The 14654-nt window shown below is 34.9% G+C and overlaps 1 protein-coding gene across 1 annotated transcript in view; it reads right to left on the minus strand.

The window, feature by feature from the left end:
- The window catches only part of LOC131960553 (chemokine-like protein TAFA-2), a 135260-nt gene that overhangs the window by 10075 nt on the left and 110531 nt on the right, over positions 1–14654 (minus strand). The window contains exons 3-4 of the mRNA XM_059325794.1: positions 9322–9477; positions 698–822 (exon numbers count right to left, since the gene is read on the minus strand). Of these exons, the coding sequence (XP_059181777.1) occupies positions 698–822; positions 9322–9477 (281 nt within the window). The remainder of the gene's footprint in view (positions 1–697; positions 823–9321; positions 9478–14654) is intronic.

Raw genomic sequence — 14654 nt, forward strand, 5'->3', positions numbered from 1 at the left:
AAACTATATGGCCTATCGGAACGTGGATTAATACACCAATACACAAGACTTGTGTCTACTGTTTAAAGTTTAAATGGAGTCTCTAGCTGAAATTATGCCAGAGAAGTAGACGTTTGAAAATCTCCAATTATTGTTCTTTATCGCTCATTTTCTTTCGGCCGTCCCATTCATTTCAATGCAGAATTTTGGGCAGTTTATGTCGCGAAAAATTCGTATTCCATAGAGAAAAGTAATAGCACACCGATCCCAATCAAACCGCACGTTTTAATGTATAATTTGTCCTGCAACTCTTTGAAGTTGTAGGACTAGTAGCAGGACGAAATTGCGTCCGGAAGAGGAAGAAGAAGAAATCCACAGTATAACAGTAGTGCTCGGGGGCATTTGCATCTTGCTAATGGGCATGTATTAGTATTATGCATAGGATTTTTATTCTGTCAAATGTAACATCACTGAGTTTGTTGATGGTTTGGATAAATAAACTCAACTTCTCATGAAAGCCATGGGTATAAGCTCTCAAATACTTTTTGAATATCATTTCTATCTGCTAAAGAGGCTGAAAAATCTTCTGTTGAATTTCCAGAAAAACTTCAGGTTTTAGGGGGCTCTTTCAAAATCGCTTTTCGGGCATTTTTTCCAGGCGTTTTAGGCCTAAATGGGTTAATATAGCACCATGGAAGTGTTTGTTTCTTCAACTTACCTTAGTAGTTTTTATCTTGTTCCCTGTGGCACAGCTCCAGCCCTTCAAGTCAGGAAGTACTTTGCATTCCTCCCCGTCAAGGCACGGATGCATCTGACACCACCACTTCTGCTCCACTATGGAGGCTGGGAGAGAGATGGAGAGGTCAAAGGGCAAATAGTCCAGTCTTAAGTTCATGTTGTCTGTGGGCTTCCAGAAAAACTGCCTTATAATAACTTATTTCTCCATGATAAAGTTGTTTGATTTTAATAGTATGAATGAATTATGAATCGGCAAATTTTATTGGCGAACATACGGCTGGCCGATATATCAATATGAAAGATATATCGATATATTTTTAAATGTGATATGGAATTAGACCATATCGCATATATCAATTATACATACAATACATAATGATTATCTCATTGCAATGTTTTGTTAACAGAGCCTGAAAGTCTATTTTAATTTGTTTTGGTTGTAGTTTATTTATTTGTTTAATTTATCTAGGGAATCTAGGAATTTTAATATTTCTTTTCCACATTTCAATTCCAATGTTTAATATTCTCATGAAAATAATCGTTAGTTGCAGCCCTAAATAAAGTAATATAATACATAATGATTATCTCATTGCAGTGTTTTGTTAACAGAGCCTGAAAGTCTATTTTATTTGTTTTGGTTGTAGTTTATTTATTTGTTTGATTTATCTAGGGAATTTTAATATTTATTTTCCACATTTCAATTCCAGTGTTTAATATTCTCATGAAAATAATCGTTAGTTGCAGCCCTAAATAAAATAATATAATACATAATGATTATCTCATTGCAGTGTTTTGTTAACAGAGCCTGAAAGTCTATTTTATTTGTTTTGGTTGTAGTTTATTTATTTGTTTGATTTATCTAGGGAATTTTAATATTTATTTTCCACATTTCAATTCAAATGTTTAATATTCTCAAGATTAAAAAAAAAAAAAAAAATTATTATGGTCTAGTATAGTTATAAAACTAAAATAACATTCATACAACAATACTATCATTTATTGTGATAGTTTTTAGGAAAATATATCGTGCTAAAAAATGTGTTATCATGACAGTTGACTAACTATCAGATTCTAATAAAGTATGAAAGTTAAACATATCTTTTATTTTGTTGTCTTTTTTAAAATGGATGGCTGGAAAGATTTCTGCGGACAATATCGGTTTGTCATATTTAGTTATTTTATCATGTTTGTTATTCTTTTCTCATATAAATACATTTTTTTCAGAAAAAGACTGGCCTATTTTATTTATTTATTTCATTGGCTATTTTTATTTAAGATATTTTTTTATTTAAATGTGCACTTTATGGAGCTTTGGTTTGGAAAAAAGGTACTCATGTTATAAAGTATTTATGTTCACTTAAATAAATCGTTTCAATTAAACAACTTGTGACATGACATATTTGGCTTTGACTGAACATTTGCCCTCACTTTGTGATAAAAATAATAGGATATATATCACATGTAATATTCAGCCTAAATATATCAGGATGTGACTTTTGGTCCAGCCCTAAGCTAACGTGACATCATTAAGGGATGTGACCTTACTTTCAGTCAGCTTTCATGTTGCTGAAAAATAATGAGTGAAGTATTTATGGTTTGGTTTGTTTCTGTTTGTCAGCAGGATGACAGAAAAACAAATTTTAAGGATACTTGGATACTTTTAAAGATAAAAACACTAAATCTGAGGGAAATGATCTTGCTGCATGGACAGATAATTTCACTTGACAAAATTTCTTAAATTAAGATTGTTTAATCTAGAAATAAGCATGTTTAACGATTAAAATAAGAAATTAACTCTTAAAACAAGATAAATTATGTAACACTTTTAAATCTAAAGTTGTTGTTTTTTATCTTGGTAAGAAACAAATAATTGTCAGTGCACTCTGCTCGGGCCAGTTCATCGCTGCTTGCAGCTTTAATTTATGTTGTTTTAAGAGTTAATTTCTTATTTTAAGCGTACATGCTTATTTCTAGATTTAATTAATAATTTAGATTTTGAAATCTCTGAAGAATCTCAGCATAGTGTACACACACCGGCAGTAGCCCCCGTGGCCCTTTTAGAATTTCCCCAAAGGAAATTTTCTAGTTAACTATGCCATTCTCCTGGATATTTTCTACATCAGTATCAATTGTTTTCCTGTCTTTCTGATTATAATGACCCTTTTTGTCCATGTTGCTGTGCTGCATTGCATGTTTTCTTATTTTTGTCCTAGCTGTTTTGTTGCCTCTATCGTCAAGACTCCAAGTAAAAAAATGTTTAAAGTGCCAAAAATAACAGTGCTCCATGCTCACCTCTAAACTTTTGGATTTGAATTTAATTTATTACATGATCTTTTTTTAGTTAAGGATAAAATTTGTCTTTATTTTTCAAGCTCACATCCATAATGAGCCTGAACAAAGCGTCTCCTCAAATACCAATCAAGTCATTGTCTTCATGTCACCTTTTCACAGCTGCCTCAGGTAAATGATGTAAGGTTTTCCTTTTGACTGGCAACACTGGCCAAATCTATTTGGAGTATTGAAACGCACTCTGTTGAGAGCGTTGTCATCCACGTGTTCAATAGAAACAGATGAGGCTCCAGCCATCTGAGGGGAAAATCTTGCAGGGAGGTGCCACCATAAAAGATCACATTAAGCTTCTACTACTCCATTGTACAAGACATCATTTAAATTTGGCATATTACAGAGGTCATTATCTATGTTCCACGTCCCCCCTCCACCAGCATTAGTGTTCCCTCCTAATGAAGAGGACTGTTATTATAATCCACATAACACCGGAGCCTCACTAGACTAAATTGCACAGAATGGATACTTTATGACATGAGGGAATCAATTTGGAGCACACAGCCATGGTGGTAGAGGCAGTGTGGTGTAAACCGTGCATCAGGTCAGCTGCAAGCAGATGGTGGTTGTGTAACAGCAGCTATTAAAAAGCCACAAAGGTTTCTAATGAAATGAAATGGGGGTATTGATAACCAAACATACATAAAGTGCATGGGATACGCTTCACTTAACAGTTAACGAGGAGCTCGGATCGAAAACATCTGGGAGCAAAAAATAGATTTTCTTTTCTTTATTGTAAATGTTAGAAATACCTGCAGATCGTTGCTTTCACTTTGAGCTGATATCCTTTAACCCTATTTGCAAATTTCAACCCTAGAGAATATTGGAGGATATTACATACAGCCAGAATGTGTAAAAAAAAAAACAACATACGGACCCGGGGGAAGGGGGGTAATATTTTGAGAAATAAGTTTACGAGATAAAAGTGTCAAATCTACGAGAATTTTTTTTTCAGATTTATGAGATTTAAAGTGGTGAATCTGCAAGAAAAAAGTTGCTTTTTTTTCACTTTTTTCTCTTAAATCTGCAACTTTTTTTGTGAAGATTTGCCATTTTAATCTAGTAAATTTGCAACTCTTTTCTGGAATCTGCGAGAAAAAAAGTTGCTTTTTTTCCCACTTTTTTCTCGTAAATCAGCAACTTTTTTTGCGTGGATTGGCCACTTTAAATCTCTTCAATCTGTGACTTTTTTCTTGTACTGATTGGTCAAATGTCATGGTGTCACCGTCTGTGACGTAGCCTGATGGAGAAAGAAATCCATGTGGTTCTACAAGCTCACAGAGAGACATGGGGACCCGATTTCGATATCCACTGAAGTTATATAGTTCTTCACCTGATAAAGGGTTAATGATCAGTAATGTTCATAGCACCTTTTATTAAAAGTAAAGGTCACACATCTTAGCTCTGTGTGAGCCCCTGCTTGGCGACACATACTGATATATACTGTTTAAAAATCAAGAAGTTTATCATTTAATCACAAGTTCAAATGCTTTAATTGCAGTGATGTGCCAGCAGTGAAGATGAGAGTGTGGGTGTTGGGCTGAGTGTCTCTGGAGCGTGGCCAAGCGTAAAGTTCTAGCTGGAGTGTGACATCAGTTGGCTCACACACTAAGGCAGATAGTCAGTTGTAATTTAGCTGTTAGGTGCAAATTGGAAACCAAAGCCGGTAGATCTGTCCGTCAACGTGTGACCTTACAAAGGATTTTACACTCACTCTAATTGTACAGTAGTTTAATTAATCAGCAGTACTTCACTTTCAAATAGATTGTACCCAGAACTTAGAAATCAATATAACCATGGTGCTTTTATTTTGAAGCCGATTTGCGTTTGTACATGCATGCATGTGCACCTGCACAGAAACACTGAGTTACCTTGTTACCTTATCAAAAACACTTGTTGCTTTTTGCATTAAGTTAATAAAGTGCTGGTTTACTGCACAACATACATGTTCTATACTGTTTTTGTGGTATGAACATATGTTGTGCCTTGAAAGTCCTCAAAAGACTGGTTCGACAGTTGGCTCCTCTTGTGTGTTTTTATCGAGTTTTACTGTTTAATTGCATTTTGTGTCCACAAAACTAATAATTGCTTTGTCAAATAAGAGAAAATTCTCAGTCTATTCATTAGGGGTGGGCGATATGGCCCTAAAAGATCATCACGATATTTCAGGGTATTTTTGAATTAATCTAAAATGTCCCAACAGTTGCCAAAAAAAATTACTTTTGTCTCTTGAGTATTAGCAAATAATTAAAAATAACCATCAACAGGGTCTGGGGGCATGATGCCCCCCTGGAGAACTTTTTTTTCATAAAAGCCCAAATTTGGTGCCTCTCATGAATTCTAATGCCACTATTCCATCATATAGACTGATCTTATCATTCCCTATTTCATAATTGTAAAGGAGAATAAGTGTTCTGGTATGTTTTATTTAAAGCATCTTATTTTTACACTCTGCTGAGCAACAGCAACGCAAACTACCTTTATATTATAAATAGTATATACTTTCAGTAGCTTGAAATGTGACGTTAGCGCAGCACATGAGACTAGGTAATTAATGGGAAACCCTTACGCCACTATGGCAACAAGTAGGAATCAAGGTTATTACAGTTAATGAAAACTAACGAAATAACGAAAATTAGAATTGAAAAATAATTTTCGTTAACTGAAATAAAAATAAAAACGAGGGTTTTTAAAAAACGATAACTAACTGAAACTGTATTGTGAGGCTACAAAACTATCTAAAATTATAGTGAAAATGTCCTTAGTTTTCGTCTTTGTCAACTTTTGGTTGACATGAAACCTATTTTATCTATTTGGTTTTATGACTTTATAAACTTATTGGGGCTGAGATGGATCAGACAAAGTAAATAAAAGAAACAATTATTGTGACTTTTTTGAATCCGCCACCAAACAAATAACCCATTACAAAAAAACTAACACTAAAACTAAGCATTTTCCAAAAAATAAAAACTAATTAAAACTAGCAAACTCACTCTAAAAACTAGTTAAAACTAACTGAATTTGACAACAAAAATTGACAACGAAATTAAAACTAAAACTAATGAAAAATTCAAAACTATTATAACCTTGGTAGGAATGTTGCTAATATCATGATATGCATTTTTTTACCCATAAAAAAATGATACCGGTTTTATCGTGAACGATGCGATATGTCACACCCCTACTATTTATCTCACTTCAGTCTTTTTATTTCTCCACAATAAGAGTCAAAGCCACAAAACTGTGGTCATACAACTAAATATTAGTTTAGTGATTCACAGGATTTGCTAAATCCTAGAAACAAAAAAGTTTGTACAAAATAGTTTTGTGTTTGTAAAGTCAACGGCAGACACTGCTATTTTTTTGACCACACCCCTTTCAACTAATTGCCCAATTGCACAGCCTTAAGAGGGTGCATATCACCAATGCTGGGTCTTGTTGGTTTTCTGAGAATCTACAGCACCTACTGGTACCTTGTTTGCCATGTAGCAATAAAAAATATATACTAAAAACCTGGATTAATCTGGTTAGTCACATTGGACTGCTATTATTTTGAACACTACTGTATCTCATACAAGCCCAAATTCCATCCCATAATTATTGAGCTTTGAAGATACTGGTAGATGGATTTTGTTTTACTGCTATATTAATGTTCTGAATTGGGTGTAAAGCATCTTTAAGGATCCCTTTGATAGCCCCCATAGTACTATATCTCAATCATCTATTATATTGTGAGGAAATGAGTCCATCCACCAGACTTTTCCCCGTAAACTCCAACCACAGCCCAGTCTGTAATTCAGTTATATTGCAGGTATTTTCTGTGTCTACCTCTCTGCATTACACATTCAAATCTATTCAAGTTTTCTCAGATGTCTGGAGGTTCATTTGTCTTCATATAAAGAGGAGATTGTCTCACACAGAGTGGAGCTAAAGGTAATCCCTGGTTGTCGAAGAAAGAATAATTAAAAGGTTAAGTGCTGAACACTTTTTTTTCTGAGCTCACCCGTGGAGCTTTAAACTGAGGCCAATGGCTCACAGCTCTAATTTGCAGAAAATGTCAATGCTAAAATGTCAAGGAATAGGTCAAACACGATTGGGTCCAGTGTTTAGCCAGAAAAGCCGTACTTTTTAGACCAAAGTGAAGCAGCCACTTCAGCCGCGTCAGGGGTCTGACACATTAGCATGCTAAGAGACCCTCTGGGCCATTGACTTTACAGTCAGGCAGTGGGCAGCTTCACATTTATTCATAGGTGATTAAAAAAAAAACCTCAGGAGCTTCTTTGAAAAGCCCCTGGATTCAGCAGACAGTATTTACTGGCTGCATGGAGTCAAATAACAAGGTTATGTTCGACAGGATGAGGATGGCCACAAATGAAAGTACCTGCACTGCTGCTACAATATTAAACACATTATACATTTTAAAGGTATAATATATATCTTTTCTGTGTTAAAATGTAAAAAAAAAAAACTATACCTGCACCCTAAAATTATTAGACCATTGTTTTCTTCAGTTTCTTATTCATTTAACCCTTGTGTACTCCTCCCGCTGCTACAATATTAAACATATTATACATTTTAAAGGTATAATATGTAATTTTTCAGCGTTAAAATTTTAAAAAATGTATATATATACCTACAACCTAAAATTATTAGACCATTGTTTTCCTTCAGTTTCTTATTCATTTAACGCTTGTGTACTCCTCCCGCTGCTACAATATTAATCATATTATACATTTTAAAGGTATAATATATAACTTTTCTGTGTTAAAATGTAAAAAAAAAAAACTATACCTACAACCTAAGCTTATTAGACCATTGTTTTCTTCAGTTTCTTATTCATTTAACCCTTGTGCACTCCTCCCGTCGACTATACAACTGGTGACAAGGTGAAAAAAAGTTGTTATTCATTTTTTTCTACATGTCCTAAAACCAGTCTAATTTCAGGCGGTCATTTTTGACCACAGGTGTGATTTTTTTTACTTTTTTTACTGTCATCTAAAAATGAACAATGCTTTCAAAACATAAGTTTCACTAAAAGTTGACATAACCTACTCTGTACATTCCCATCAAGAATTTTTTTCCCCACGATTACTATTATTATTATAATATTACTTCTTTCTCTTGATATGAGGCCTAATTTTGTATATTTGACTAAAATTGACCGATAATAATAGAAGAAATATTAAAATTATATATCAATGTGTTGGTCATGGGTTGCCTTAAAAGGTGAAAAAAAAAAGTTGGTAATAATTTTTTTCTACATGTCCTAAAACCAGTCTAAGGTCCTTTTTGACCCCTGAGGAGCATGGCTGGGATTTTTTTTTTTTTATATTTTTTTTTTTGCTGTCATCCAAAAATGTACAATGTTTTCAAAACATAAATTTCACTAAAAGTTGACATAACCTACTCTGTACATTCCCATCAAGACTTTTTTTTCCACCACTATTACTATTAGAAAAAAATACTTAGGTTTTATTACTTTTTTTCTCTTGAAATGAGGCCTAATTTTGTATATTTGACTAAAATTAAATATCAATTTGTTGGTCATGAGTTGCCTTAAAAGGTGAAAAAAAAGTTGGTAATATTTTTTTTCTACACATCTTAAAACCAGTCTAATATCATGTGGTCCTTTTTGACCCCTGAGGGGGATGGATGCTATACAAATTTATAAAACATGTAAAAATATATGAAGAAAGTTGAAATATATATTATCTATAAAGGATGCAGAGGGGCAAATATGCTGACAATTTCTATGAAAGTTAACCCATATTAATCATATGTTGAAAATGATTTGGGTTCAAAAAGGACCCCAGGAGTACAGAAGGGTTAATGCTTGGTACAACATAAAAGTTTAATTTAAGAGTTGATATCTAGACATTGTCCATGGTTTTCAAGAAATAGATATCAACTTTTATCAGCTATTTTTGTTGTTATCATTATATTTGTCCAAAGAAACAGTCATTACAACATACAAACCAGTCATTAATTTGAAAATTGAATTGCACAGTTGCAGTGTATGCGAATATTATGTGTTTAAACAAACTGTGATTCTTACAAATAGTTTCAGTCAGACTACTATACCCTATGTTCTCCCTGACAGAATCTTCTAGAAGAAATTACACTTCAGTGAGTTAGTGTGTGCTGAAACACTTATCGATGATCTCAGCAAAACTGATCCTCAAGATTTGTGGAAAGGAGAATCAGCAAAAAAGGGACAAAAAAAACAGAAGATAGCCCATGAAATATTCAGCCGGAGCGTACCATCTACACAGGACGGGGCGGCTCTGGTGGTGCCGGCCACTTGCCCGGGGAAGCAGGAGCACTTGACAGTTTGTGAGCGCTCCTCGATTTTGTTCTTGTTGCAGCAACGATGCAGCGCCACCACCTCGCAGGTGCCCGTTCGGACATGGTGCGCCGCTGGAGAGACAAAGAGAAAGATGCAATAATGAGTAAGATTCACTCGCCATCCACACACCCACACTGCCGGCCTTGCCACGAGTCCCATATGAGAGCCTCTCCTGGGTCTCTGCTCTCTGCTATTGTCTGCTCTGCATCCGTCTCAATAATGAAAAAATTACCAGGGAGGGCAGACTAGCAATTTACTTAAAATGAGCCTTTTATTACAGATGGTTCAGTTTCCCTCTCTTTATGGGCATTTTTCTTTTTCAAAGTATCACTTTGACTTAATCAAACTTCTCAGAAGATAGTGTACAACTGTAATAACCAGTGTCACCATTCTCTAAATCAGACCTGGGCATTGGGCGGCCCGCGGGCCACATCCGGCCCGTTGGCTGTCCTGGTCCGGCCCGCATGAGGTTACCCAGAAATTAGAAATCAATACAACCGCAGTGCTTTTATTTTGAAGGCGATTTACGTATATCTTGAGTTACCCGAGCACAGGTAAAACTGTTTTGAGGTGAAAGTTTAGTTTTGCACGAGGAGTCGTAGGTTTTGTGAATAGTGTTTGAAGCTGAGGTTTTGTGTTTAATGTTTTCAGAAAATGGAGCAAGGTTTCAGAAATTGTGTTTTAGCAATTGAGAAAAACTGTAAGCAGTGTATTTGAGGTAACCAATCAGGATCTGCCATTACAAACATCATTAAGAACTATATTTCCATCCTGATCCGTGTATCTGATGAAAGGTAAGGTATGTTTAAATAAATAATAACTCCAGCATGAGACGGTAATGATTGGAACTGATACTGTTCCAGATTTCCCAACAACAGGCAGCAGCCTTTAAAAAAAATTCAGATATGTGAAGGGGAAAGTGCAGCGCTGCAGTATTTGGAGCCAATTTCCAGATCACGCTCCATTGTCTGAATTATTTAGAGCCTGAGCTGCTCCATTCTCTTTTAATTGCATGTGACATTTTCTTGAGGTGTCCTTCTGCTGAGACACTCACTGCTGCTGCAGTAAACAGTAAATCTGAAATGACTGCGTGGAAACCCGTCCTAACTGTCGCTACTGTCGCGCCTCAGCTAAAGCCAGTTAATTACGTTTTCACTTCTCTGTGTTATATATCGGTGGACAGCAGCACATTCCAGCTGCCGTAACAAGCAACTAGTGAGACTAACAGTGATGGAGTCAGCCACTCTGCTCAGACTGAACGTATTAACCCTCTGGGGTCTGATATACCACATAATATTTACGATACCCATGTTTGGTATTTGGTATTTTCTTAGCACAACTTCAGCATGAGAAAAGCTGACAGCAGGGCTCCATGCTGCTTCGTTTTTATGTTGCAATGTCATGAGGTGTCATTCTCCGGCGCTTTCGTGGACTCCAGAGGGTTAAATCTGCCAAACATGTTCTGCAACTGTTGAGCTTCACTATACCTCAGAGATTTACCTGTTCCTTTTTAATATTTAGAGCTCAGAAAGCACTGCATTTACATTCAAATTAAGTCTAATATTCCTGGCACCATGTGTTCCCTCCTCCTACACTGTTTGGGTTGTCTGTGATTGCATAGCATCAAACATTTTACTGATGGCTTCTGCTGGAATATGCAAGAGAACAGCAGGTAGAAAAGGAAAAAGTCAGGTTTTAAAAAAGCAAAAAGAGAGAATTCTGTTGTGATTATGCACGCAACTTTTGATAACATGTGAATTTTGCAGTGTGCATTCACCATTTTTAATGTAATCTTTTTGCTTCATGTTTTTGTGTGATTTTTGTGTGTTTTTTTCTGTGTGTTTTGTTGCCATTTTTTGTGTTTTTAGTGTGTTTTTGTGTATTTTTGTGTGTTTTTCTTTTTTTGTCATTTTTTGTGTATTTTTTGTGTTTTATGTTTTTTTCTGTGTTTTTTGTATTTTTTTGTGTGTGTTTTTTGTGTTCAAAATTTTTTGTGTGTTTTATGTTTTTTTTGTGTGTGATTTTTGTGTGTTTTTATGTCTTTTTGTGTTTTTCTTTTGTCATTTTTTGTGTATTTTTTTGTGTGTTTTATGTTTTTTTGTGTGTGGTTTTTGTATTTTTTTGTGGGTTTTTTAAAAAAAAATAATAATCAGGTCATTTATACAGGCAGAATGAAAAATAGTCAAAACCCATCAAAATAGCCCCAAACTCCAAAATCTTAATAAAGTGGGTTAAAGTGGAAAAAAAATAATTGTCAGATCATGCTGAAGTTGAAGTGCTAAAAAAGATACCAAATACCAAAACACGGGTATAGTAAATATTATGTGTAGGGCCGGGACTTTAACTGGGTCTGATATACCACATAATTACGGCCGGGACTCGATTAAAAGAAAAATCTAATTAATTAGAGGCTTTGTAATTAATTAATCGAAATTAATCGCATTTTAATCGCATATAAATATTTGACCTGAGAACAGTGAGAAGTAATTTTTTTCACATGGATTTTAGTAAACCATTGAATAATGACTGAATACATAAGCTTAATCAACAAAAATATTGTTTGAAATGTATTATATTTCTAAATATGCTATTGCTACACTTAATGGCAAAAATTGCACTGGTCTGTTGGACTTGAACAAAAATAAACAATATTTTTGTTGCTTAAACTTACGTATTCAGTCATTATTCAATGGTATACTAAAAATCCAAGTGAAAAAAAGTACTTCTCACTGTTCTCAGGTCACATATTTATATGCGATTAAAATGCGTTAATTTTGATTAATTAATTACAAAGCCTCTAATTAATTAGATTAATTTTTTTTAATCGAGTCCCGGCCCTAGTTATGTGGTATATCAGACCCCAGAGGGTTAACAACCCCCACCCTCATCTATCCTCGTACATGAAAAATAATGCAGGTAGTGGCCCAGAAGTAGCAGGACGCTTACTCATACTCTGGCCCCAACAAGTGACGGTATGAAAGACAAACACACAGCAAGCCGAGCTGTTTTAGATGTAAGAGCGCTGCTGCCAGTGTCTCTCTAAAGGACATGCTTCACACTGAGAGGATGTGGTTTTTCTGACTGGATTTGGAGTTCTACTTGGATGCCTACTCAGTTTCCCCCTGCCAGCAGATAGAGAGAAAAGCATTTCACTCGGGAATCAGTCTGTCCTGCAAACCAGCTTTAAACCTGCTGTGCTGCAGCTCCCTCCGGCCCGGATGCTGCCGCTGTTGCTGCTGCTGCTGTGGTCCTGTTTTCTAGATTTGTGTCTTTCAAGTTTTATAAGACGAGCATGAAGCCATGGAAGTTAAATAACAGGATTCAGGGACTTCCTGGTGGTCTGGTGGTTGAGAATCACACTGCAAAAAAGGTGTGTCTAAAAACAAGATAAAAACACTAAATCTGAGGGAAATGATCTTGCTGCATGGACAGATAATTTCACTTGACAAGATTTCTTAAATTAAGATTGTTTAATCTAGAAATAAGCATGTTGAACACTTAAAATAAGAAATTAACTCTTAAAGCATTTATTAGAAGCCAGGTTAGATCCTAAAAGTTAAAAAATGGAAGTAATCTGCCAACTCGATTGTCTATATCATTAACGATCAATTAATTGCTAGGTTTTTTTTACATACTCCAGTATGTATAAAATAAAAAGATATATATACAGTACTGTTTTGATAACGGACGCTTTTATTTTGAAAGGACGGAAAGAGAATTGATCCTGTCCATGGTAAAACTGACTAAAGTGAGATTAAACTGTAAAGATAACGCCAAGGAGTTCAATGTTTTATGTCTTAGCCCCTGAAGAGCCATTTGGTTAGTTTTCACAGTAATCTTAATATTTATTGTGTTTTGTGTTTAAACCTCTGAAGTCCAGGGGATTTTGGTTCAAATGTGTCAACTTCCTATGCATTCGTTTCTGTCTCTGTTTAGCATCTTTCAGTCTGTCCTTACATCACATGCATGGCTCCTTTTTCTCTACACAAACTTGGCTATCAGTCAGATTTTTCACTTTATTTTAATTAAAGTATAAAGCTGCCAGGAACCCAAAATACAAACAAAAGACAAAGGTGTCTATGGAAATGTACCATTTTTAAAAATACCATTTACACACATAAAAACAGCAGAAAAAATAATAATAAAACTACAGTTTATACTAACAGTCTATTTGCATGTCTAATTAAAAATAGTAATAGTTTTCATAGTAGAAAGAAAATTCAAATTCTAAAAATGGTCAAGAAACATAAATGGCACACTGTGAAAGCTCCTATGATGCACTTTAACTGGCTTTCTCAGATTGTCTACATATCATATATAAATATAGTTATTACTGTAAATTAAACATGTGTATTTTAAATAAATAGATGGACTCCAGAGGTTTAAATAAGTTTTGGATCAAATTAAACTCAGTAATTCATGCCAGCAAGGTTTGATACAGTAAGCTAGTTTTGCTCAAATGAATACTCATGTATTTCTGTGTGTTTTATAATTGTTATTGCACTTTCAGCAAACTGTAGCTTTATCCAATTTAATTCTCAGCTCATTGGTTTTTGATGTACGGTCGCAGAACTGAACACTCGGCCGTGTTTCAGTTCAGTGATACTGTTACACAGTCAGAGATAGAATTTTAAAAAAATACACAGATAGATAAAAATTCCAGAGATCAACCAAATTCTTAACGAGCATTAATCGATCATGGATTGATTATTCCCATCCCTGGTTGGTGGGTCGGTCCACCGATTTGGTCCAAACCGAAATTTCTTAACAGCTATCACATGGATTGCCATAAAAAATTCTAAAGCCATTAATGTTCCCCACACAGTATATTCTATAGTCTTTTTCCTGGGGTGTCACCCAACTCATACACTAATAAACATTATATCTGCTAAACATGAGCATGTGTTAGCATTAAGCTAATAGCCGCGCCTGAGAACAGCCTCATGGAGCAAAGTTTGCTTTATTATTCTAATAGAATTTTCTATTGTTCTTATCACAATTTTTACTCATTTATAACGTTCAAACACTCTGAGATTGTGTTTTGATTGTGTTCTTTTTTTCCTCTTTAAACTTGAGTTCAGTCCCTCCTGACAAGTCAATTTGATGTAGTACAAAGGTTTAGGTGTTTTTGTTCTACAAATAGAAGTAGAAGTGGTGGTGGCAGTTTGTATTAAGTGGTTCCAGGAATTTTCTTGGATCGCAATTTTGACACAACTGGAGTGACTGCTGTGGGGAACAATAGCACTAA

Source organism: Centropristis striata, chromosome 22 (assembly GCF_030273125.1).
Source record: "Centropristis striata isolate RG_2023a ecotype Rhode Island chromosome 22, C.striata_1.0, whole genome shotgun sequence".
NCBI lineage: Eukaryota > Metazoa > Chordata > Actinopteri > Perciformes > Serranidae > Centropristis > Centropristis striata.